This window comes from Biomphalaria glabrata, chromosome 1 (genome assembly GCF_947242115.1).
Source record: "Biomphalaria glabrata chromosome 1, xgBioGlab47.1, whole genome shotgun sequence".
Classification (NCBI taxonomy): Eukaryota; Metazoa; Mollusca; class Gastropoda; family Planorbidae; genus Biomphalaria; species Biomphalaria glabrata.
Window position 1 is genome coordinate 39,595,398 of NC_074711.1, and position 26,250 is coordinate 39,621,647.

General features: G+C 33.3%; 1 protein-coding gene and 1 long non-coding RNA gene across 4 annotated transcripts in view; one reads left to right on the top strand and one right to left on the bottom strand.

Annotated features, from left to right (window-relative positions):
• The first annotated feature begins 2,252 nt into the window (after positions 1-2,252).
• The window catches only part of LOC106070028 (uncharacterized), a 146,280-nt gene continuing 122,282 nt past the window's right edge, over positions 2,253-26,250 (top strand). For all 3 annotated transcript variants that reach the window (XM_056036181.1, XM_056036194.1, XM_056036186.1), the window contains exons 1-17: positions 2,253-2,468; positions 13,176-13,219; positions 13,553-13,625; positions 18,302-18,429; positions 18,575-18,670; positions 18,913-19,110; positions 19,623-19,664; positions 19,883-19,965; positions 21,148-21,318; positions 21,479-21,601; positions 22,649-22,796; positions 23,072-23,190; positions 23,425-23,578; positions 23,930-24,161; positions 24,428-24,773; positions 25,285-25,594; positions 25,992-26,162. In XM_056036181.1, coding sequence (XP_055892156.1) covers positions 2,395-2,468; positions 13,176-13,219; positions 13,553-13,625; positions 18,302-18,429; positions 18,575-18,670; positions 18,913-19,110; positions 19,623-19,664; positions 19,883-19,965; positions 21,148-21,318; positions 21,479-21,601; positions 22,649-22,796; positions 23,072-23,190; positions 23,425-23,578; positions 23,930-24,161; positions 24,428-24,773; positions 25,285-25,594; positions 25,992-26,162 — 2,512 coding nt within the window. In that variant the 5' untranslated portion in view covers positions 2,253-2,394. The remainder of the gene's footprint in view (positions 2,469-13,175; positions 13,220-13,552; positions 13,626-18,301; positions 18,430-18,574; positions 18,671-18,912; positions 19,111-19,622; positions 19,665-19,882; positions 19,966-21,147; positions 21,319-21,478; positions 21,602-22,648; positions 22,797-23,071; positions 23,191-23,424; positions 23,579-23,929; positions 24,162-24,427; positions 24,774-25,284; positions 25,595-25,991; positions 26,163-26,250) is intronic.
• LOC129927390 (uncharacterized) lies at positions 3,800-11,878 on the bottom strand. Its single transcript, XR_008779006.1, has 2 exons — positions 9,605-11,878; positions 3,800-4,293 (listed from the first exon to the last, which is right to left on the bottom strand). It is a non-coding gene; the product is annotated as an uncharacterized LOC129927390 (long non-coding RNA).

Consider the following 26,250-nt stretch of genomic DNA (forward strand, 5'->3'; position numbering starts at 1 on the left):
AAAACAAAAAAAAAAATGCAAACGAAAATCCCCTAATTCCAAGAGCACAGTTAAGGAAGATTTTGATTCTAAAACCCCGTCTAAAATTTACGATAAACCTCCTCTTTAATATAAAAAAAAGCAGCTAATTACTCACTCAAAATGTTATGTTCGTGGCTAAATTAATAATAAAAACAAAGCAAATTATACACTAAAAATGTTATGAGTGTAGTCAAAGGGGTTTTGAGTTTTAACTCCCCTCCAGTGGGGTTTGAGGATAAATTTAAATACATCTTCAGTGTAAGAAAAAAGGCAAATTACGCACTCAAAATGCTATGAACGTTGCCGAAAGGGGGTTTGAGTTTAAACCCCCATTCAGAGGGGTTTGGTGCTAAAAAGCAAACTAAACACTAAAATTATTTGAGCGTAGCCAAGCCAATCGGGGGTTTTGAGTTTAAACCCTTCTTCTACAGATGGCTTTTTTTTAAAAGTTTAAAACCCCTCCAGATGGTTTTGAGAGCATTTTGAGGTGGAAAACCCCCAACAGAAGATTTTGACGTTAAAACTTCTCTTTTCGATAAAAAATCTAAAGCAAACTACAGTCACTTAATTCCAAGAGCGTATTCAAGAGAGGTTACACATTTTTACCAGTGGCAGGGCTCCATTAATAAACTGCAGTGAATAGTCATCTACCGAAATCGAAAAACACTAAATGTAGCTCAACAAAGATGGCTAAGACAGATTTTAGGAGTCAGTTATAGAGATCGGGTCTAAATCAAGGAAATCCTATGCCGAACTGGGAGTCGACCCCTTAGTAAGATTGTGAGAGAACGACGCATGAGGTTTGCGGGACATGTTCTCCGACAAAATGAATTAAGCATAAGAAGAGTCGCACGATATCCTAGTACAACTTGACGCCACTCATTCATGGAGGTCCTCATAGTAGGTGGGAAGAGGCTTCAGACATTACCAGTGACAGATTTTTATGGAAACAGCTTGACGTCAAATGCTCCGAACGGCGTAGGAGGGTCTAAGTCATTAAGAATATCACATTAGGTTTTTGAAATAAAACTTTTTAATAGCAGGAAAATGCAGTGTAGATACCTCAGAATATACGCGATGGGGAGCTCCTAGCGCTCCCCCAGACCCCCTTGCTAACAATGGCGGGGAGTCTACAATTTTATGAAAACAGCTTGATGGCAAATGCGCCGAACGACGAGGGAGGATCTAAGTGAGTAAGAATAACACATTAGGTTTTTGAAATAGAACTTTTTAATAGCAGGAAGATGCACTGTAGATACCTCAGAATATGCATTTTGTTGGTTTTCAATATCAGAAATAGTGCCCCTCGCTGGGGGAGCTCCTAGCGCTCCCCCAGACCCCCTTGCTAGTAATGGCGGAGAATCTACAATTTTTCCACTAACTCATGGAAGAACCTATTCTAGGGCACAATAAACGTCTTCCGAAAGAATGAAGGGTCAGAATGTAATAAAGATTTTGTACGCACACACACACACACACACATAAATAGATATAATTTTTTTTCACCGGGGGGGGGGGGAGGGAGAAAAAAATTCACCCCCCCCCCAAAACCCCTCCCGAAAAAAAATCCTGGCTACGCCCATGCAAATACTAATTAATAAAAAGTATAAGTATGTCCTAACAAAGAATTCACTAGCAATGTAGCAATGTATCAGATGTACTACTTACGATAAATCAACAAATCTTTAAAATACTAAATTAATTTCTGCTCAAAATATATAAGACAAAATAAAGGTTAAGAAAACAATGATGGAATTAAAGAACCAGTCAATGTAAACAATCATTCTAACGCTTCATTTGTGCATGATTGCATGAAAGTTTTTTTTTTTTTAAATATTAAGTTATTGATTGTTAAAGTAAACACAAAATATTTCACCCTCTCATTGACCTGAATCTGTTTTTAAAGGTACATATAAGTACAGAGTTCATGCCTTGGTCAAGAAAGGAATTCTTTTCAAAGAACACCCCATTCACCAACAAACTACGCAAGTACTTGATGAACCCAACTTTTTTACTTTGTCATATTAAACTTTTATTTTTCCTAAGTCCCCCCCCCCAACCACAATTTTTTTCACACATAGATATATCAAAGTTCAAGAAAAAAAAAGTAAGATCAAGCAGACTATTGTAACCAAAATTTATGGAGTCAAAGAACAATTCCCGTATTATCAATACCATTGGTTAGTTCCAAAATCTGGACTTTAGAACTGGATTATTTAAAGCTTTTGCGCATAGCGTAACCACTAGAAAGGGCGAAGGAGTTATTCAGTCTTGTTCACCCATTTCTATACTAATCTATTGCTTTTTCTGTATTAATCGAGCCCACCAAGGTGCAAGCGTGCATGCACCGCTTCTAAAGGAAGAAAGTCATCAATGATGGCGCCAAAAGCCATCGTTAAGGCTTTTTGCCTGAGCGTGCTTATTTCTGCGTCTTTGACAAATGCCCGGTAAGAGGACAATTAATTGACTTTTAAAAAGATCTAATAAAGTATCGTTCACATCTTGAATTGTATTTATTTTGGGGGAACGTTTTACTCACTGTAGTGAAACATTTATGGGTGCAGAAAAAAAAAAGTTGAGACTGTACACTAATGTCACTGACATAGCTTACAAAAGTAAAAAACTCATGAACTTGAAGTTTTGCAAGGATAACTTTCTTGACTACGTTCTATACTACTTCCATCTTTAACTAGTGTATTTTGAATTCAAAAATGAATGCTTTGCTTTGATTCTATTCAAAGGCGAATCTAAAAGTAGTTGTCGTATGAAATTCACCATTCATAACTTAGTAGCTTACACCTATTAGACTTTATGAAAAATTATTAATGGTGAATTCTCTTGTTACTTAATTTTTATCTGCTAACGTGAACATATATTGATAATAATCTGTTAGGCTTTTCGTAAATTAATTAGCAAGCGCAAAATAGGGTTGCTTTTTTAAACTGCATTTACACTTTCTATTTTTGCATGTTATTATAAAAAAAAAAAGGTGCAATCCTCGAAAATAAAATGCTAAAATAAGTAAGCTACAGAAAAACCCTCGCATAGCTTGAACTAAGCTTTCAACAAAACACAAGTAATTAAGACATATACTAATAATTAAAAAGTATGTCCCAACAAAGAATACACTAGCATGATCATGTAGCATTGTATCAGATCTATTACTTATGATCAAGAAACAAGACTTGATGTAATGCACACATTGTAAGACAACTTTCCTTACGGACAAGAAAGATTATTATTATTATTATTAAAATATAAGCCATTTTTTTTTTAGGCTAAGAAAATAATGACAGCATTAAAAAACCAATGAAGGTAAAGGAAAAAAAAAAGTATTATAACGCTTCATTTTTCCCCTTAAGTAGGCTTCTGTTTTTAAAAATGTTTTATATTATTTATATTTTCAAAACATAATTATTTGTAAAAACGACTGAAATACGACAAAACATAGGCCTACATACATTTTATGTAATTAAAAAAAAATGTCGACCCTATTATATAGTTTAATCGAAAAATATTTTTTTTTATTTCTATAGCATAGTTTGATAGTCATTCCACTTTAATCAAAAAAATTTAGCTTTGCCTCCTCTTAGAATCAAAGCACCATATCTCAATGACATCTGTGATGTTGCTAGTTCAGGCTGTCTTGAAGTCAACCAATTACTCTGCAATCGTTTGGGTGTAATTGTCCGGGTGTATTACGTGTAGTTGCACAACAATACAAACAAGAACTGGCACATCGATTTTAACTAGTGAAGAGATGTAGTCGACTCTGATGAACTATTCAACATGTATTTATTATGATAAAAGGGCCACAGTAGAAGTCTCTGTCACTAAACACGTCGTTACCCTGGAATGTTCTATCGCTAACTGATTTTCCGGTCTCTAACCCAACATATCCCAAACGTCACTAGTCCCGTTCAATATGCGTCTACTATGGTGCGTCGCTAAATAACTAAAATAACTAACCTATATAAATAAGGTGTCTAACAGATTCCTCCCCCCCTTGAAAAAAAAATATGTCAATATTTTTCCACTACTGTCAAGTCTTACAAGGGCATTTTCAATTTAAGGGGAAGACCACAAACATAAAATCTTGATCTCTTCATCTTGACATCTTCATCTTGACAGTTCCTCATATTCATGTCAATGTTCATAACAGTTCATAACATTCCAGAATCATCTTCATTGGTATACAGTTCATCATAGAGGAAAATGTGGCATCCTATGGGCATGTCCTACACATCTCAAATGTTCTTCACTGGCAGTAATCTGATAAAATACAATATTTCAAAAAACAATTACAGACTTTATTTACACATTCAATACATTTTTTCTTACCACCCTTTTATACGCTTTTGTCCATTTTTCTTTTATACTCACCCTTTTCCATAGAACTAACTTTCGTCAATGATATATGAAATGATTCACACAAAAAAAATATCCATACTTACTTTTAAATGCTTAACATCAACTTTACTTATCTCCCTTTTCATAACATATAAATGGTGTCAATATATTAATATATATTACATAATCAATATAATCATAGTTTATTTACAAAACTGTTTCACTTCAATGTCATTCTAGACAATAAATCAGCTACAATATTCACAGCTCCACTAATAGCTTTCACTTCAAATTTATACTCCTGTAGTGCTAAGAACCATCTATAAACACGACTGTTTTTCATGCTCTTTTGCTGTATATACTGAATAGGTTTATGATCAGTTAATAATATGAATTTCCTTCCTATTAAATAATTCTCTAGCTTAGTAATTACCCATATTACAGCTAAGGCTTCTCTTTCAATGACACTATATTTTTTCTCTGCCTCTGACAATTTTCTACTTACATATAATATAGGATGTAAGTTATCATAGTTCTGCATTAAACAACCACCAATAGCATTACCAGATGCATCAGTTGTGACATAAAATATTTTGTCTTTATCAGGTAGTCTTAATATTAGTTCATGACTAAAAACATCTTTAATTCTGTCAATAGCTTTCACACATTCCTCATTACAAACTACTTTTTGAGGTTTTCCTTTTTTAAGTAAGTCATTTAGTGGATTCACTATTTCTGCTAAGTTCTTTATAAACTTTCTGTAATACTTTACTATTCCTAATATGCTTTTAATTTGTCTTTTTGTTGTAGGTATTTCAATATTAAGTACTTTCTTTATGTTATCTTCAATAGGGCTAATCATGTTGTTATTTACTTTATGTCCTAAGAAAATTATTTCCTCCAATCCTATTTCTACTTTTTCTGCTTGAATTGTAAGTCCACTTTCTTTTATTATTTTGAATACTTCTTTTACATCTACCAAATGTTCCTCCCAACTATTATTAAAAATACATATGTCATCTAAATAGCAAATAACATTTTTTTTGTTTCCAATTATCATGTTCATCATTCTATTAAATGTGGCAGGTGCATTTACTAATCCAAAACTCATATAATTCCATTGAAAAATACCATATGGTGTTACAAATGCTGTGTAAGGTTTTGCATTTTCTGTTAAAGGTATTTGCCAATAACCTTTAGTTAAATCTAATTTAGTAAAAAATTTTGCTCCATTTAATTTATGTAAAATATCCTCTATATTTGGCATTGGATATGGGTCAAATTCTGTGATGTTGTTAAGTTTCCTATAATCAATACATAACCTTATATCTCCATTCTTCTTTTTGGCTATCACAATTGGTGAAGCATAAGGAGATGTTGATGGTTCAATTATACCTGATTCTAGTAAATTGTCTATTTCTTTCTTTACTTTGTCTTGTAAATGTAGCGGTATTCTATATGGCTTAAGCTTGATAGGTTTTGTGTCTGTTACTTTAATGTCATGTTTAATAATATTAGTTTTTCCTGGTATGCTGGAAAAAATTTCTTTGTATTCCTGTATTATTTTAGTTATATCTTTTGACTTTTCCTTAGTTAAATTATTAAGATTAATCTTTTGCCAAGTTTGATTCTCTTTTGTTTCTATTACAGGTATTTCCTTAATATCATTTTCATTATGATTTTCATTTGTTATTATCATCAAGCATTCTTCTCTTTCTGAAAATTTATTTTCTATTTCCTCCTGAATGTTTTGTATCAACTCATCTTCTCTATCATGATATAGTTTCAAATTATTTATGTGATATGTTTTAACTTTCCCATTTATTTCAATTTGATAATTGACATCACTAATTTGCTTTATCACCTTAAATGGACCTTTCCATTGTTTACCAATTTTATTTTTCAGGTCATTTATTAATATTAATACATTGTTTCCTACTTCTAGTGTTTTCAATTGTCTTTTCTTATTTATATTCTCATGAGCACTTTGTTTATATTTCTTATTGTTGTTATATGCTTGAGTCCATATTTCTTTCAATTCTGTTGTGATTGTTGTTTCACTGTCATTATTTAATTTATTCTCATTGTCTATTAGATTTTCTTTAAAAACATCTAATTCATCTCTGGGTTTTCTTCCATGTATTATTTCATATGGTGAAAATTGTGTTGCTTCATGGATGTTGTTTCTATGAGCAAATAGTACATAGTTAATGTAATGATCCCACTTGTTCTGATTATTCTGAATTATCTTTGTTAGTGATCTTTTTAATGATCCACCATATCGTTCACATAAACCGTTACTCTCCGGGTGGTAAACCGAAGAGTATATGTGCTGTATATTGTATTGTTTAGTCCATTTCTTAAATTGTTCTGACTTAAACTGAGATCCCTGATCACTCAATATAATTTTAGGTATACCATGTCTTGTAATTACTTTTTGAGTTATGGCATTAATGATATTCTCTGCACTTGTATTTGATAATGGGATTGCCTCTGGGTATCTACTAAACATGTCTATTACTGTTAGAATGTATTTGTTATTATTTTCAGTTTGAATTAAAGGACCTATTAAATCAATAGATACTTTCTGAAATGGTGCCGTAGGTTCATCCATTTCTTGAATAGGTGCTTTATTCACTAGGCTTTTGTTAGATCTCTTTTGACATATGTCACATGAGTTTATGTATTTGTTGATTGTTGCTTTCATTTTGGGCCAAAATACTTGTTTTGACAAGTTCCTATAACATTTCTTTACTCCCCTATGTGCTGCTAAATTATTATCATGTGTCATGATTAAAACATCTTTCCAATATTTCTGTGGTAAGACAAGTTGTTTTATTTTCTTGTTATCATTACTTGTTTGTCTAAATAATATTTTATTCTCTATACAAAATTTCTCCATTGGATTATTATTGTTTTTATCTGATATTCTTGAATAAATTTTCCCAATAATATTGTCATTCATTTGTTCTAATGCAAATGTGGGTGTTGTTTCTTTTTCACTTTGAGATATTTGTGTTTCCAGACTATTTTGTGTTTCATTTTCTATCTCACTTTCCTTAACATCTGTATTTTCTATTTGTATTACATTACTGGTTTCTTTTTCTTCATCCTTACTTATTACATTTATTGTATTTTCCTGTTTCTCATCTTGTTTATCCATTGATCTTGTTATTACCATACTTGTTATATTTTGTGTTTCTATGTTTCCATGATTTTGTCTTATGTTTTTGTATTTGTTTTGCCAGTCTTCTAATTCTTTTCTTGAACATTCTTTAACTCCTTTTATGTTTCCTACTAACATATCATATCTCATTTCTGGTATTGCAATGCCATCACAATAACCAGTGAAAAATGGAGTTTCAATGTACACCCTTATAGCTTTAAATTCCCTTACAGTGCCATCTGCTAATTCTACTTTCTTAGTAAACCCTTTATACCAATGAGGTTTGACAAATTTAGTTTTTACTGCCAAAGTGTTACAACCTGAATCCCTGATTAATTCCACCGGAATTCTATCTACAAACCCTGGGTACACTGCAAAATTGTTCCTATTTCCTTCCATGAAATATATCCTATCTGTACCTTTATTTTTGTATTCCCTACTGTAACTCCTATTTCTATAATTTCCCCTGTCATTCCTATCTCTACTCCTATATCTACTGTTATTTTGTTCATTGTATCTATTTCTACTTCCAGATCTACTATTCCCTCTTCTACAGTTAGCTGCTATATGACCTTTTCCTTGACATTTAAAACAGGTTATTTCACTATATTTTCTATTTCCACTATTTGATCTGTTTCTATTTCTACTTCTATCAACATTTTCTTTGGTGTATCCTATTAAATCTACTTTGCTCTTATCTCTATCAGAAAATGGTTTATTTGGATATGCATTTTTGTATACTCTCATTATCTCTGTTATTTCATCTATAGTTTTTGGGTTTCTTTCTCTAATAAAAGATTGTAATTGAGGATCACATTTATTTACAAAGTTGTCCACTAGAATAAAATTTTTTAATCCTTCATAAGAGTTTGTTACTTTTTCTAATTTTACCCACTTATTGAAAAAATCCTTTTCCATATTAATGGTAGTTTGGGGTTCTATTCCTAATGATGGTATATTGTCCAAGTATTTCTTTCTAAAAGTTGTAGCATTATGACCATAGGCATTTAATAATTCTCTTTTTAAAACCTGATAGCTATCATCAATATGATGGTCATGATTTTGGCATATTGTTAGAGCTTGACCATGAACAAAGTCTATCAGTATTTCAGACCATTCTTCTTCAGGCATATTAAATGTAGACATTTTTGCCTCATATCTTTTCAGAAAATCACCAATGTCATCCTTCTGTTCATCAAAACTTTGTATTTTTCTCTTTAGCCATGTTTGTGAATTAGGGTTGTCTCTTTGAGTGGTATAATTATTTGAGTTATTTGTGTTATTTCCTTGTTCAGTTTGGGCTCTGGCTTGTGCTGCATCCAATCTCATCTTCTCCATTTTGGCTTCATGTTCTCGGTCCTCTTTTTGCTTCTCATATTCTTCCTTTCTGATCCTATCTTGTCTCTCTATCTCTTGTCTTTGACGTTCTTCTTGTCTTTCTATCTCTTGTCTTTGACGTTCCGTTTCCTCCTTCACAACTTGCTGTACATAAGCTGCTAAGTCCTTTCCTTTTAACTCCATGGCCTTTCCATCCTGCATAGCTGTTTCCTTAACCTCCTTAAGGTCCACATATGATGATGTAGCCATTGTGTTTTATATTTTATATATATTTTTACTTGGCCTATATTAGTTATGGCTATACTTTAAACTTATTTTATATTTAAGTTTTTCCACACTTTTATACAAATTTTAAATGGTATGTCTCTATCTATAGATTTAGTAAATGTATAAATCTAGTCTGAGTTATTATGGTTATATTCAAATCTGTATATTAGATCTAGTATTACACACAAATTTAAATCTAGTATATTATAGTATGTATAATAATACTATTTAGATCTATAGTTATCAAGAGCACTATGACTTTTAGATCTAGTATGAATAACTATGATCAATTTTAAAATCTGGTATGACTGAAGTCACAGTGAAGTGTTTAGAGTAAATTCAAAGACTGTCTAGAGTCTAGATCTAGAGTAGATTATGGTTCTATTTAACCATATAAAACAGATACGTTCATAAAATGTCAAATATATCTTCAACAAGATATATATATTTAGAATGTACTACCTTCATTCATCTTCAACTTAATAATATTTCAAAGTAGAGTCTAGATAATTAAATTGTACCAAAGAGATGTACAAAATTTGCAGATCTATATTTAGCCAGACGACAGTGTTTGACTACATAGCCAGTTTCGGCATTATTCTCATGGCAAAATCATATTTGATTTTAACCGCTCAAACTAAAATTATTTTAGTCTGATTCACAGTAAAAGAATCCTACCCGCACTTTCTATCATTAAGTGAAAAAAAAAAAAATACAGATCTAATTAAATTAATAAAAATAAATAATTTAAAATAATATAAACAAATGAAATAATTAAATGAGACTATCACTATGGGTTGGGATGTGACAATATGGCACACAATGATAACGTCACGAAGTAACCAGGCAACAACGGATATGACGTTTACACAAACAAAACAAATTACAATCCTAAATATATAATATAGCTTTTCATCTAAATTACGTCTTCTACCCCGACGGGTTTTAAGGCGCACCACCTGATTTTACTCAGGCTAACGTACCAAATTTAGACAAAATCTATTTCTAAGGGCAATCTAAACATATACTAATAAGAAAAATGGCACTTAGCTTTTGATAAGAAAGATCCCTTTGTTCGGACTCCCGAATATGCTAGATCACAACAAATTCCACTGCCTCTCTTCCAGTTCTGACTCTGTTCTCCGGTGCTACCAGTATCCCACGTAATGCCACAGATGTCCTGATATGCCACAGCAAAATGTTCCAGTTTCTTCGACGACTGTTGATGAGCGTATGTGTAGTTCCGACGACCTTGTGTACACAGTTACTGACGAATAGGTTAACGGTTCTTCTGGCGATGACTTGACTTGTGTAGACGACTACTGACAAATAACAGTCTCTTGACGGCAACTTGATCTGGACGACTGACGAATAACGAATTTCTTGACGATGACTTGATCTGGGCTGACGAATAACGACTTTCTTGACGATGACTTGATCTGGGCTGACGAATAACGACTTTCTTGACGATGACTTGCTCTGGGCTGACGAATAACGGTTCTCTAAAATAGTTCACTGCTTCTGCTGCTACTCTGGTAGTACGACGAAGTTTGCTGTTGTACTCTGCTTCACTAGACCAAACTGTCCAATGTAGACTAGGTGAAACCAAGGTCACCTCCGACGACGTTCCGTTAGACGATTAACGGTTTTCAACGAAATTAAGTGGATGTAGCTGTTTCCACAACTTCACTGCTAACAAGTCTAGATATGGTCTAGACCGACGAATACTAGATATATCAATGTTCAGTACTGATAAAGATTACTTCACTAACCTTCCAAAGGTTAAACACAGTGACCGTTATAAACGTGGCAAGCAACCGGTTCAATGAGCAAACTGCTCCACAAGAATCTCTCCAAGGGTAAGACGACAGAGCGATTTCGATTTAGTTAGCTACCAAACTTGTAGTACTCACAATACTTCTGACAGCGGGCAAACTGTCCTTCTCGAAACTGACGAGGTAAAACTTGATACTCAATGTGGCTCCTATGACGAAGAAAAAATATGTCCAACAGGTTCACTAACGATCTCTCACCCGTTATGAACGAACGGTTTCTCTGGTTGTAGGTCGATTCAGCATATGAAGATCAGGCTTTGATAATATACTGGTTAAGCAGACCAGACGTTGCGATGATTACTGTCCTGACGAAGGTCACCCTGAGTTAACGGCTCGTCGGACGTGCGATCAAACAGGCGATGACTGTATGTAGATCTAGAACAAAGTCACTCTGTGATGCTGCTGTGTTCAGCCGTACTCCGATGAAATCTTATAACTTCGAGTGCACGACCCTCACCTGAGTAAACGTTCTGCTTCGAGGTCCGGTACGATGTTCGGCTTCGAGGTTCGGCTTCGAGGTTCGGGGTCGCCACTGTGATGTTGCTAGTTCAGGCTGTCTTGAAGTCAACCAATTACTCTGCAATCGTTTGGGTGTAATTGTCCGGGTGTATTACGTGTAGTTGCACAACAATACAAACAAGAACTGGCACATCGATTTTAACTAGTGAAGAGATGTAGTCGACTCTGATGAACTATTCAACATGTATTTATTATGATAAAAGGGCCACAGTAGAAGTCTCTGTCACTAAACACGTCGTTACCCTGGAATGTTCTATCGCTAACTGATTTTCCGGTCTCTAACCCAACATATCCCAAACGTCACTAGTCCCGTTCAATATGCGTCTACTATGGTGCGTCGCTAAATAACTAAAATAACTAACCTATATAAATAAGGTGTCTAACACATCATGTCACTAACTTCGGCTGTCAGCGCAGGACCGGCATAGCCTAATTAGGCAGCCGCCTAGGACCTCCGATTGGTGGGGGCCTCGCACAGGACTAGAAAATTAATTTTATATAAAAAATTGCGAAACATTAATCAAATCTCAGAGTAGCAGGACTCAATGGCGATAAATTGAGCTAATTCAAATAACTTTTTTAGAAAACTTATATCAACTCATTCTGTCTGGTTGGTAAAAAGTTTGTACACGATATTTCTCCCACACCCAATCTCGGATCAAGCTGAATTTTTGTACAATTATTTCTTTTACCTGGCAACATAAGAATCAATAAAAAATTAACCAACTAGTTATTTAACTACTGGTAATTAGTTAATTTTTTTGGTATCTCGAAAAGTAAAAGAAATTGTAATTAACAGAAGTGGTGGTATAAGCTGAATTAGTCCCCTTTGTAGGTCGCCGCTCTAAATTGAAACAAACATTATATAACTATACAATCTTCTGTTGTCAAGTACCTCAATAGTAGAGTGGTTAGCATGTCGCTTGAGGAGGCGTGAGCGACGAGTTCGAATTCAGATCGTTACTTTTTGTAAAAGCTTTTAAAAAAACAATTACGGTAAAATCCACCCAAATATTTTTCTTTCTCTCCCCCCCCCCCCCCATTTTCATAACCTGGTCGAGATGTGATAGGATCATAGCGTACCGAGAAAGCTAAAAGCATGAAATAGCGCTAAACAAAAACAATTGGTAAAAATATTATTATTCGCAAAGATTTGTTGTTGTTGGTCTAGATCTTCAATTACAAATTCAATTAGGCCTACATGTCTGATCCAAATTAATTGATATAATTACACTTTGTATAAGTTTTGATTTTTTTAAAACGTTTTTTTTTAAATGTTTTTTGCTGTTTAACTATTTTTAAAGTTTGAGCAGTCTAATCATTTATTAACATTCTTTTATTCGATCTAATTCAGTTGCGTAGCTTGGATGGGGGAGGGGGGGCGAATTTGAAAATCCTCCGGGCCCCCACTAGAGGAGATCCCCCAAATGAGTGTCCGAAATGTGTTTTTACATAAAAAATTACATTATCTCATTTCATGATGTCAAATGTCAAAATGCAGGGGGCCCCCAAATTTATAGCTACGTCACTGATGTAACTCGTGTAACTTTTTTTTTTGGGGGGGGGGGGGCTCAATAAAAAAAAACAACCTTAACGGTTGTACTGTAAAAGAATTGTTGCCTAATAATAATAATAATGTTTGATACTGACAATAACAATGTTACCGCCCTATGTTGTAGGTCCCCATATTATGGCAGAGTAAAACGAAACACAGAGACTGAAAGTAAGTAAAAAAAAGTTTTTTTATTCATGCAAGTGTGTATCTGTGTATAAGATACAAGAGAGAGAGAGAGAGAGAGAAAGAAAGAGAGAGAGGGAGAGAGAGAGAGAGGGTGAAACAAAAATAATAAGAATAGAATTTCGTTCGTCAGAAATGGAAAATGTATCAGAGAGAGTGAGAGAGAGAAAGAAAAAGATAGAGACAGAGAAGAAAAGAATAGAATTTCATTCGTCAGAAATGGATAATGTATCATATTAATTAAAGTTGATAAACTAATTTAATATATTTTGAAGAGGTAATCTAACTTATAATCTTAACTTAATCTCTCGTCTATAGATTGCCCCACGCCTCCTGCACCAAAAAATGGCGAAGTGAGCTGTGAATATTCAGATGCACTGCAAATTGAAATGTAAGTATTATTAATTGGATCACTGATGGTCCTATGTTTTGTTGTATTGCAGAGACTAATTTTGGCCAGGTGGATTTTGTGGCAACGGGGCCTGAGGATATGTTCAACCCCATGACAGGTTTAGACAAGATTTATATGCTAAGCAGTTGGCCTAATCTAATCACTTGTCGAATGCTAAAATGCGATTATAGGCCTAGTTTTATGTTTAATTGTTTCAAAAGAGAACCATTTTATCACAATATATTGTTATGTCACCCATGCTAGATCTATTATGCAATTGGTAGATGCTCGGTTGTGTGGTATTTGCTTCGAACTATTGCCTCGATGGTTCCGAGTTCGAACCTTGCCCGCTACAATCCCCTGCCGTGGTCTGGGCAGGGACATAATAATTTATTTCTGAAGAAGTATCTATTTCATTTAAAATGTGTGAGGGAGGGGGAGCTATGTACATGTAACAATGTTCATTTCAATTTATCAGATAAAACAGTTATGCCAAAACGTATTCTGTCAACGGGCCTTTTTTTTTTTTTTGACACTCATGTCGCGGGCTGCAAACAGAAAAGATACAAAAACATTAAATAAAAAATGAAGCACTTTTATTAGAAACCCCCTGGATATAACACACTTATTCATGAGCTGTAGGAAGTTTATCCGAAACAAACTTCTGAAAATCCCATTGCATAGATGTTGGCACCATGTCGAACCACTAAATCGAGATGTTCGTCTGTGAGGCAATTACGCAACATTTGGCCCCTTTCTAACCGCTAAATGATGGGTTGCCATTTCGTTTAGAAATTATACATGCAAAATCCACTTGTTTTTCTTTTTGTTTGTTGAGTTCATTTAGATATGATGTGATGTCACTTTAAAAAGCCAAAGTCCACAACCATGAGGGGTCGATATATTGAGTCACTTGCTTTCAGTTCTCCGTCATAGAAGTTTTATTTTCATGTCTCATCAAATAAATGTTTTAGGTCTTCTGCATAACCAGCGCACTTCACTGTAAAATAAAATATCTTCATATTCGGACTCCATATCTGTCCAAAACTTCTTGGGAATTTTGGGGTTTAATACTTGAAATGTTATTTTAAAAAATTACAGTGATTACATGGTTCTGATTCAACAACTTGCAACAGAGGTTCCGTTTGACTTGACACTTTTTCTAATAATTCTTGCTGCCAGTCAACAATAACATCCAGCCATACTTCTGGCTGTATCAGTAGTCACTCCCATTAATTTCTTCATAGGAAGAGAAACATCCTCCATGATGTCTGAAACTTTTTTGAACAGGTCTTTGCCAGTGGTGTTCGCATGTACGCTCATCATAGCAGCTATCTCTTCTGTGATTTTAAAATTGCTTTTCGTACCACGAATGTAGGCCTACCAAAAATTGAGCGGCATCAGATATGTCGGCGGTAATAAAACACATTTCGAACTCTGTTGTTCTATCTCTTAGCTTTACATTGAGATTTTTTATTGTCATGCGAAAAATGGTGGTGGCTTCAACTGCATTCTTATTTTCATGACGAGTTTCTTGCATCACTGATAATAACCCCTTTTTTACGCATTCCCTTACCACCGACTCACTTTCTTGACTCATCTCTAGAGGTAACTAAGTGGCGGAATAAATCACTCCGCCTGCCTACAAAAATCTTCTACCTAGCAGTGGTTCTCTCAACTCTTCTATGGATCTGAGACATGGGTACTATACAGAAAGCAACTGAAATTTCTTGAACGCTTTTACCAAAGATGTTTGCGCTCCATCATAGACATACGATTGCAAGACCGCACTACAAACAGCGATTTTCTTGTGAACGTATGGAAAGTATAGAGTATAGCGGGACTTCTTATAGTCCGACAATTACGCTGGGCAGGGTACGTATCCCATATATATATGGGGAACGAACGTATGCCAAATGCCATCTTTTTGGTGAGCTGAAAGTTGTATTAGGATATCATTGCAACTCTTCTTAAGCGTAATTCATTTTGTCGGAGTACATGTCCAGCAAACCTCATGCGTCGCTCTGTCACAATCTTACTAAGGGGTCGACTCCTAGTTCGGCATAGGATTTCCTTGATTTGGACCCGATCTCTATAACTGACTCCTAAAATCTGTCTTAGCCACATTTAGTGTTTTTCAATTTCGGCAGATGATATTCACTGCAGTTTATTAATGGAGCCCTGCCTCTGGTAAAAATGTGTAACCTCTCTTGAATACGCTCTTGGAATTAAGTGACTGTAGTTTGCTTTAGATTTTATATCGAAAAGAGAAGTTTTATCGTCAATATCATCTGTTGGGGGTTTTCCACCTCAAAATGCTCTGTAGGGGGATCTTAAACTCAAAACCATCTGGAGGGGTTTTAAACTTTAAAAAAAAAGCCATCTGTAGAAGAGGGGTTTAAACTCAAAACCCCCGATTGGATTGGCTACGCTCAAATAATTTTAGTGTGTAATTTGCTTTTTTTTTTTTTATATTGAAGAGGTATTTTTAGCATCAAACCCATCTGAATGGGGGTTTAAACTCAAAACCCCTTTTGGCAACGCTCATAGCATTTTGAGTGCGCAATTTGCTTTTTTTCTTACACTGAAGATGTATTTTTTATCCTCAAACCCCCCTGGCGGGGGGGGGGGGGGTTAAACTCAAAACCCCTTTGGCTACGCTCATAGACATAGAGTGAGTAATTTGCTTTTATTTGGGGAGGGAGTTTCAACTAAAAACCCCTTTGACTACACTCATAACATTTTGAGTGTATAATTTGCTTTGTTTTTATGATTAAAGAGGTATTTTTTACCTTCAAACCCCGCTGAAGTGGGGTTTAAACTCAAATCTGAGTCAAAACCCATTTAGCTACGGTCATAACATTTTGAGTGAGTAATTAGCTTTTTTTTTTATATTGAAGAAGGGGTTTATCGTAAATTTTAGAGGGGGTTTTAAAATCAAAATCTTCCTTAACTGTGCTCTTGGAATTAGGGGATTTTCGTTTGCATTTTTTTGTTTTGTTTTAAAGAAGAGGGGGAGTTAACTGCAAAAACCCCAGGTAAAAAACTCAAAACCCCTGGTAGGGGGTTTTAAACTCAAAACCCCTGGTAGGGGTTTTTAAACTCCAACCCCTCTGGTAGGGGTTTTAAACTCGAACCCCCTGGTAGGGGTTTTAAACTCGAACACCCTGGTAGGGGGTTTTAAACTCAAAACCCTTTGGTTCTGCTGGGGCAAGTGATGGTTTAGTATTAAAAACTCACCTAAAATAAACAAAAACAAAGCAAAAAATCAGTCATTAAATTCCGACTCCCCCCTTCGGGGGGGGGGATTTTATTTCGGGGGGGGGGGGGGGGTTGAACCCACAAATCCCCCCCCCCCCCCCTGGCTACGCCCATGATACCTAATATAGCATTTCCTGATTACATGCAAAAAAGTTATTGAAGTTTAATTAGTGCAACACAAATGAGCAAAATGAATAATTCCAATGGAACGTGGAAAATAATTACGGAGAGAAAGAGTTAAAATCTACTTTATTTTGAAATTTTCTGCTAAACAACTAATCTAGATCTATCTTCATATAACGTACTGCGCATGATCCATTTTTCTCCATTTCCAATATAATCTAAGGGTTTTCCTTTCACAGCAGAAGATTAATTTTGACTCCAGGTTAAAGTTGACAGGTATGGAATCGTCCATTATTTTTCATGGACCAGGAGATCCGCTTTTTTAAAATGATAATGACCCATCACCTGCATGATACACCTAATTTTCGGTTTATAAATAGATGTGGAAAAACATCATTTCATAGCAATCTACTAATAACTGATTTAAAAACAAACTGGGAGGTGTTCACCTAGTTATTACCTTTTTAAAGAGTCACAATTGTGAACCACTATAGATTTTATTTAGAGTAAAGTAGCAGCACCCGAGATAGCCTCTAACTGCTATAGGTCTGCGTGAAATTATCCCTTCAACCAAAAAAAATTATTATTTGTGAATAAATTTTTTTTTTGTGTATATAATTATGTAAATATCCGCTGAATACAAACCATAATATCAAATAACAAAAAAGAATTAAAGAAAAAAAAACCTTATAAGGAAAATCAGGGTAGTGTGGCGTCAATTACAATTAAAGAAGAGGTAAAAAAAAAAGGGGTATAAAGGGCCTGAAAGTAACATTGGGTGCCTTAAGCTTTAATAAAAATAAAATTAATGTAAAGGATAAGGAGTTCAAGTATTAGATCTATATAGGACTAATAAAATATGTGCATTATATATGCTTTGTTCCGACATTTTTACCGTGTTCCGCAATTGTGACTTCTTAAAAAATCCTGTTCCGTAATTGTGACTGATCATATCACAGTTGATTAGAATGTAAAATTTAAATATGTGTTGCAAAACTAAATAAGGCATCGGAAAATGGACGGGCAATGTCTAGATACTTTTAGTTTTCCTATAGGTCTAAACATTACGGAGCAAAAAAATTGAAAACTAAAAGTAGCAGCAAACTGTTCCGCAATAGCCTATTCAATAGTGACTCTACTATAGATCTAGATATATCTTCACAAAATTCTTAAAAGTTAAAAAATATTTAAAAAAAAAAAAAAACTGTAACATCCCTAGATCTATATATATAGATCTAGTCTAAAAGTATAAAATGTGTGGCGTTTACCGTATATTTATTTACCCCCTTTAGATTATGCACAATTGCATGCAAAACAGGATACAAATTTGATCAAACTCAAACAGATTCAAAAGACTTCATCTTTCCCTGTGATGTTGCCACTGGTTTCTTTGATCCAGTGATAACTCCTGATTGCATTCGTAAGTCTTGTTTAAATCTAGGAAATTGTGTTCTATAAATTCATTGTATCCTAAGTAAAATACATAAAAATATCCTATATTGCTATTCTTCTTCATAAGAATGACTATGTATTGTTTGAACTTTTTGATTTATTTTTAATTGTAGCTAATTGTGATCCACCTTGCTTAAATAAGGGTACATGCATAGAACCCAACACTTGTAGGTGTGTGCTACCCTTTTATGGACCACAATGTTTGCACAGTAAGTTTTTTTTTCTTTCAAGGTAGATCAACATTTTTATAACTTTTTAAAAATGCAAAATAAATAAATAATAATTTCAATAATAGTTATATTATAAGTAGCCTACAATTAAGGCTTATAGTTATTTTCTCCCTCTTATTGTTACTATTTTTTGGATTACCTTATTTCATGGCAAGAGCCTTCAATCTTAGATTACTCTTTGAGTAAATTAAATGCATTTATATTCTGTTTACTTACCAAAGGTCGGGAACTTTGCACCAATTATGTTCCACCAAGATTTGGAACAATGGATTGCATACAAAATGCTGAGGGTGGCAAAGATTGTGTACCACAGTGTCTGCCAACATTTACTTTTGAAAGGGAACCTCCTGCCAAGTATGTGTGTGGTAAGAATGGTACTTGGACACCTGATGTTACTTTGGTGCCAGACTGCATACAAGGTAAGCTGTCGTCATTTATTTTTAATGATCTTAATTATGTGTGTTACCAAAATTACCCTCACAAATTGTTTTGTTTTTTCCATTTAAATACATTTTTATAAAAAAGTACTTTTCATTTTTAAGAGTATATGAATAGTAGGGTAGTTTATAAAAAAAGTACCTTTCATTTTTAAGAGTGTATGAACAGTAGGGTAGGTGATGTAGAGTTAACATCTTTCAGCTTCTTTTACAAAACTGAGACAAGTATAAGAGCGTGTTAGATTCGGAAAATTTTCATTTTAAGAAAAAGAAAATGTAGCTCTTGTTGAGTGATCAAACCCAGGTTTTTCACCTCACTAGCCTTGACTATTATCACCCATTCTACTAGCTGTGCAATTACCTTTATTTAGCCTTTAATCATGAACAAATTTTAATTTGTAGGTAATAACTACTAATAAGGACTTTTTTTTTCATGCTTTGTCTGAAATAAATTCTAAATGATTGTTTAAACCACCTGTTGTTGTTTTTTTTAGCTGTTGATCTACCTACCACATCAGCACCCAGAACAACAGCAGGTAAAAACCTCAATATATTTATCTTTATTTTTTTTGGTCAGTTTTTGGTTTATTTAACCTTATTTATAATTGCTAATATTTGGAAAGTTAGATGTTAATAATAGTTTGGTCTCACAAGATTTTAAAGTGATTGAACCCCAGATCTTTTATTAATGCAATAGGCCCAGTAATTTCACAAATGATTATGAACCGTAAATAAGAAATCTTTTGGTTTTCAGCAAGAATCTCAAGTGATGCAATGTGTGGAGCATGGGGAACAAATCATTATCGAACATTTGACAACAAAGTGTACACATTCGATGTAAGTCAAGTCATGGAAACAATTACATGAAACTAAATCAGTCATATAAATAAATAATTTTGTTAATAATTTTAATTACAGATTTAAAAAATAAATCCTTTGTTGTTGTTTTTTTCAAAGTGGAAGTGCAAGAATCATGTTAAAGTGTACAAGCTTTTAATTTTTCAAGAAACATTTCAGCCCTTTTCAACCTCTCTTTTAAAATTTCTATTGAGTAAAATGAAAGTAGCTTAAATTAACTTTTAAAATAAAACTAGTAAGTCTTATTTCACTTGGCTTATGTAAATTAATTGGAGGTTTATAATAACAATAATTCATTAGACAATCCTTTTTTGTTTGTTTCCAATCCATTAATGTAGACAAATTAAAGTCAGATAATTTGTAAAGGAACAGTGCCCATTTAATTTTATTTTGTTTACTGCTAATTGTAGGAGCTTAAATATGACTTCTGTTTTTATTAGACTTTCATTTTTCAAACTTCATTTCATTTTTACTAAGCATATATCGACCTATATCTGTCTGGTAAAAAGTTTGTACACATTATTTCTCCCACACCAAATCTCAGATGAAGTTTAATTTTTGCACAATTATTTCTTGTACCTGACAAAACAAGAATCAATTAAAAAAACAATTAGTTAATTAACTATCGGTAATTAATTATTTTGTTTGTTATCATATAAGGGAAAGAAATTGTACATAGCAGATGTAGTGGCATAAGTTGAAATAGTCCCCTTTATACTTTGTGTAGAGGCGTCATTTAAAAGTTTGAAACTATTGTTTGATAACTATATAACCTTGAGCACACATGTTTGAATTCAAGTTGTACAATTTTTTTTTTGTATAAATGCATTTAAAAAGCTATCACGGTAACATTCACTCAGATACTCTCTTCTTTCTCCCCCTTCCTTTTCCAACTGGTCCAGACAAGTGATAGGATCATAGCGCACTGAGAAAGCTAAAAAGCATGAAATTGCGCTAGATATCATTTACATAACTGATCCAGACTGTTATAAGCTTTTTTTTTAAAGTATTTTTTTTTATTTTTCTTGTTTTTAAATTTAGTTTATTGATAAATTTTCAAACATGACTCAAATTAAGAAAACAAAAACAATTTATTTAGCTTTAGTAATAATAGCAATTAAAAATGGTTTTAAAATGACATATATACATCACCACAAACAGGGCCCATGTCGATATACTTTGGTTCATGCACCAAATCAGTTTGACATATTGGCTAGAAACAAACCTAACTGTCTATCAGCATGCAGCAAAGAAATTGACGTTTATCAGTCAGGAAATCAAATATCTTTTGCTGCTGGAGCTAGCGGACCTGAAATCAAGTGGAATGGTCAAGTAATATATTTTATATATCAATAGATAATTTAATCTCAACTATTCTAGAATAAAGTTCTTCTTTCACATAAAAGATCAGCTAGAAGTTGCAAAGTATAAAAAATTATTATGATATATCTTTCTGTTGAAGTATTTTCTAAATTTACTCACTAAATTTCAGCTTGTGACTGTACCAGGGTTTAAAGAAGGAATTGTATTTGAAAAAGTTGGTGGCTACATAACAATGTCAAGTAACCTTGGGTACAACATTAAATGGGATGGAAAGCAGTCTGTCTTTATTAAGGTAAACAAGTACCAATATGATCACATTTTTACAAAGCTTATATCAACTCACTCTTTTTATTTGTCAGTCTGTACACGTTATTTCTCCCCACCTATTCTTAGATCACATTGAAACATTGCACAATAATTCATTTGCAAGACAAGACATGAATCAATTAAAAAAAATTAACAGATAAGTCAATCAATTACTGTAATTACTAAATATGTAGGGTTTTGTCCCCATTCTCAGATCAAGTTGAAATTTTAAACAATTATTTATCATACCTAGTAATACAAGAATCAATTAAATAATTAACCAATCAGTCATTTAATTATTGGTAATTAATAATTTTCTTTGATATTGAATAAAGAAATAACTTCTCTCTATATATATATAGTTGTAAGTGCGGAATTCTTTCCCTTAGATAAGCTTTTTTTTTTTTTTTTTTCCCACAAGTATAAAAAATAAGCATTTTAAAATTCTTCTTTTAATTCTTATTCTGCATCCTCATTATCAAGTTGGAGGGTTCAGATAACAGTCCTATTATCTGAGATCAGGTAGCTCTTTCTAAAGTTTGTCTTCTCGGGCCATTATCATGTTTAGGATTCTTGATAAAGTATGCAGCTTTAAAAGACAAGGTCAGCCTTATTTGGAGACACTCCACAAAGGCATGCTTTGCTAGTTCCAATTTTCAGCTTCTGGAACAAGTGTTGTATTATTCTGTCATTCATTATGCCCTTTACAGAGGCAAAAGATTATTTCTTGATCATGATCTTTTATCTTCTCTTTTGATTGAACTTCTGTAATTTATAAGATAAGAACTTTGATATTTGTTTTTTCTAAGAAAAGTTATATGTGAAACCCATTTTGTATTCAAATTGCAAAATTGTCTTAATCACGTAACTGTTGAAAAGCTGAAACAAATGTACTCATCTCTATTGAAACATGGATCTGCTAATTCACATAGCTTGGTTTATCATGCAAGTAGAACTTGCACCTTATGATATATAAATGGTTAAACTTCATTTACCAAAAGTTTAATCTCCCCAAATTTGCTCTAAATTTCAGGTTTCAGATGAGTTTCTAAATAAAATTACTGGTCTTTGTGGCAAGTACAATAAGATTCCAACTGATGATTTTGAGACACCAAGAGGAACCCAAGTTACAGATGTAGGAATGTTTGGTGCAAGTTGGAAAAAAGAAGAAAATGGAAATGGTAAGTCACCCATGTTCTCAACTATTGCCATTCAGTTATCATCAAACAAAACATTATTTAAAAAAAGCAACAAAAGATCAATAATTGAGCCATAATGTCTCATTAAACATTTCTCTTGTGTATTTTGATACTTAAAAATTGTTGATTATGATAAAATGAACATGAACTAGTTTTAAAATCTCATCATGTAGCAATTTTAGTTTTTATCTGTAACTAGAAATGCAAAGAGGAAACAAATCTCTTTAATATTTTATACTATTTTTTAACAACTAAAGTTTGTGCTGAGCCACCACAGAAGACTGGATGTGATGCCCAGACTCCAGAAATAACCCAGAAAGCTCAAAGTTTCTGTGACGCCTTAACATCTGATGCATCTTTTCTTGCATGCTCTTCGGTAACTCTACACTCTTATAATCTTGTTACCTGAATAGTCATTTATTTGTGTTAAATTATTGATTTAATAAAATATTGATTAATTTTTGGAAAAACAAAAATTAAAAATGTTGTTATAAACTTTATTTTGCCTTAAAGATCATAGTGAAAAGAAAAATTGGTATGGCATCAGATCTATCCATTATTATTGGTTGTTATTAATGATTGTTATAAAAAAAAATTTGAAATTTTACAGAAAGTCGATCCTACACCATTCAAAGAGTCTTGTAAAACAGATTGCTGTAATGCTGGTGGTGAAGGCTCTTGTATGTGTGATACAATGGAAGCTTATTCACGCTCTTGCATGGATAAAGGTGCCAATATAACATGGAGGACTCAAGGCAGATGTGGTAGAGTATTAGATTTTCAGTTACAACAATTATTTACAAGATAAAACACAATAACTTGGGCTTTATTCATTGATATTTGATTGTGTATTGTTTTTGAGCATACAAAAAAAAAACAACATTATGTTTGTAAGAAAAATAGCACTAAGAAATATTACATTTACTTCATTTTTGTAGACGATTTTTAGCATTTCTTAATAATGTATTTCTTTCATCCTTGGGCAAGCCTTTTACTTGAATATAAAATATTTGCTTAATGGGAGAAGTATTGGCTGGGAAGTGTTATCCTTATTTTAAATCCAAAGTAAATATTTTTTTTTGTTAGAGGTTTAATACTTCCACTATCTTTTCCAGCAATTTCCTGTCCAAATAACATGGTCTATAAAGAATGTGGCAGCTCATGTGCTAAAGACTGTACTAATGTGAACTCAGTATGCCCTGATACCACTTGTGTGGATGGTTGCTTCTGCCCTGATGGACAGGTTCTACACAATGGTAATTGCATCCCAACCACTGATTGCCCGTGTGAGAAAAACTCACAAACATTCAGAGAAGGTGAAATAGTCCCAGAAAAATGTAACAATTGGTAAGTCAAGTTAGTCTTAATCCACATTTACTTGCTTAAAACTTTTTATTTGGGTCAAAAATTAAAGTTGGTTTAAAATGATCATGCTTAGATAAAATTACTTATAAAATAAATTCTTTGACTTTTCAATAGTATACAAAATATAAAAAGAATTAAACATTTAATGTTAGATTGACCTACATGAATACAAATTGGTTTGTCTGCTTGCCTAACTGATCTATGTATGTATATAATAAAAAGGACAAACAATTATCTTTTTCTATTAGCACATGCCACAATGGTGCTTGGAACTGTACCAAAAAATCTTGTGACAAAACCTGCTCTGCCACTGGAGACCCTCACTATGAAACATTTGATGGTAAGAGATATAATTTCATGGGGACCTGCTCCTACTACCTGATGAAAGACAGAGACTTCAATGTGATAGTGGACAACATTCAGTGTGGACATGGAGATGCTTCTTGCACTAAGTCCATCAGCATTGATATCCAGGGCTTGAACATTAAGTTGGACCACAATCACCAGCTCTTTATTAATGGAAGAGAAATAACTACTCTTCCTTATGTAACACCAGAGATAAAAGTCACTATGGTGTCATCACTCTTTATGCAAGTGAGTTCACAAAAAGGAATAATTAGTTGTTTTTTGCCTTGATACATAATTGTACTGAAGGCTAATTAGAATGTTTTAGAGAAAATTTTAAAGCATAATTAGCTTACCACATTTCCATTATTGTTATAAGTACTATTTTAGGAAGGGACCTCATTATCTCATTTTTACTTAATGTCATAAATTACAGCCGTTCATTTAAAAGAGAAGATAATTATGTCCTTTGCATAGCCATGTCGTAATCTAGTCATGTGTATTAGAGACTTATTTAGGCAATGTGCCTTTATCTTTGTATCTTTTTAAGTATTTATTAGGTTGTGTTTTTGTATTTACACGTTATTTATTATTGTTAATTTAGTTTTTAAAGTATTCATATCATTATTACTTTATTTATTCCACAAAAAATTAATTACAAATGTTTCTAATTTATTTTATACCTTACATATATGGTATACTATGTATTTTTAAAACTTGATTTCTAAAAATCTATAAATTTTATGTAAATGATCTCTAGGCTACTCTAAGCAATGGCATCAGCATATTGTGGGATGGGCGCACCAGAGCCTACATCAAAGCTCCTGCTGAATTCTACAAAAAAACCATTGGTCTGTGTGGTACATTTGATGGTGATCAGACCAATGATTTTAAGACACTAGAGGGTAATGTTGAAACCAACCCCAACATTTTTGGTAACCAATGGAAGACTGAGCAGTCATGTGCCAACATCTCAGAAATAACACCTCAAGACCCCTGTGATGCAAACCCTCAGAAAAAAGATCAAGCATTGGCTTTGTGCCAGAAACTCAAAGGAGATATATTTAAAGGTAAAGTAAATGACTATTGTTTCTAAACTTAGAATTTAAACTACAACAAAATTTTTTCTGTTTGTCAAGTCGCCTCATCCATGCCATCCAAATGTCAGTGCTATGTATTTCTGATCTGTCCCTTCCTTGTCTTTCCTTGGGGGTTCCAGGTGAGGGCTTGTCTTGTGATGTTGGATGCAGGCTTGTTAGAAGTATGGCCAATCTATTTCCAGCATCTCTGAATGATATCTTCTACATTGGGCTGCTACTTTGTTCTTTGCCATAATTCTTCTTTAGTTATCTTGAATGGCCAGCTACACAATTATGATTTAGTTACTTGTTTAAAGTCTTATGAAAATTATTTTTAATGCATTGTCATAATTTTTTTCTTTTTAAAAAAATTCTTTCTGTTTTCTAGCTTGTCATAATGTGATTGATGTCACCACATATTATGAGGACTGTCTATACGATCTATGTTCTTGCACTGCCAACATGAAGGACTGCATGTGCCCTAACATGGGAAGCTATGCAGATACATGCGCCACTAAGGGAATACAAATAAATTGGCGTCTGCAAATACCAGAATGCTGTAAGTATCTAATTAAAAGTTTTTGTTTATATACCACCATTTTACTACCAGTTATGTTGATGAAATGCCATTCATGTTGTAAAAATAT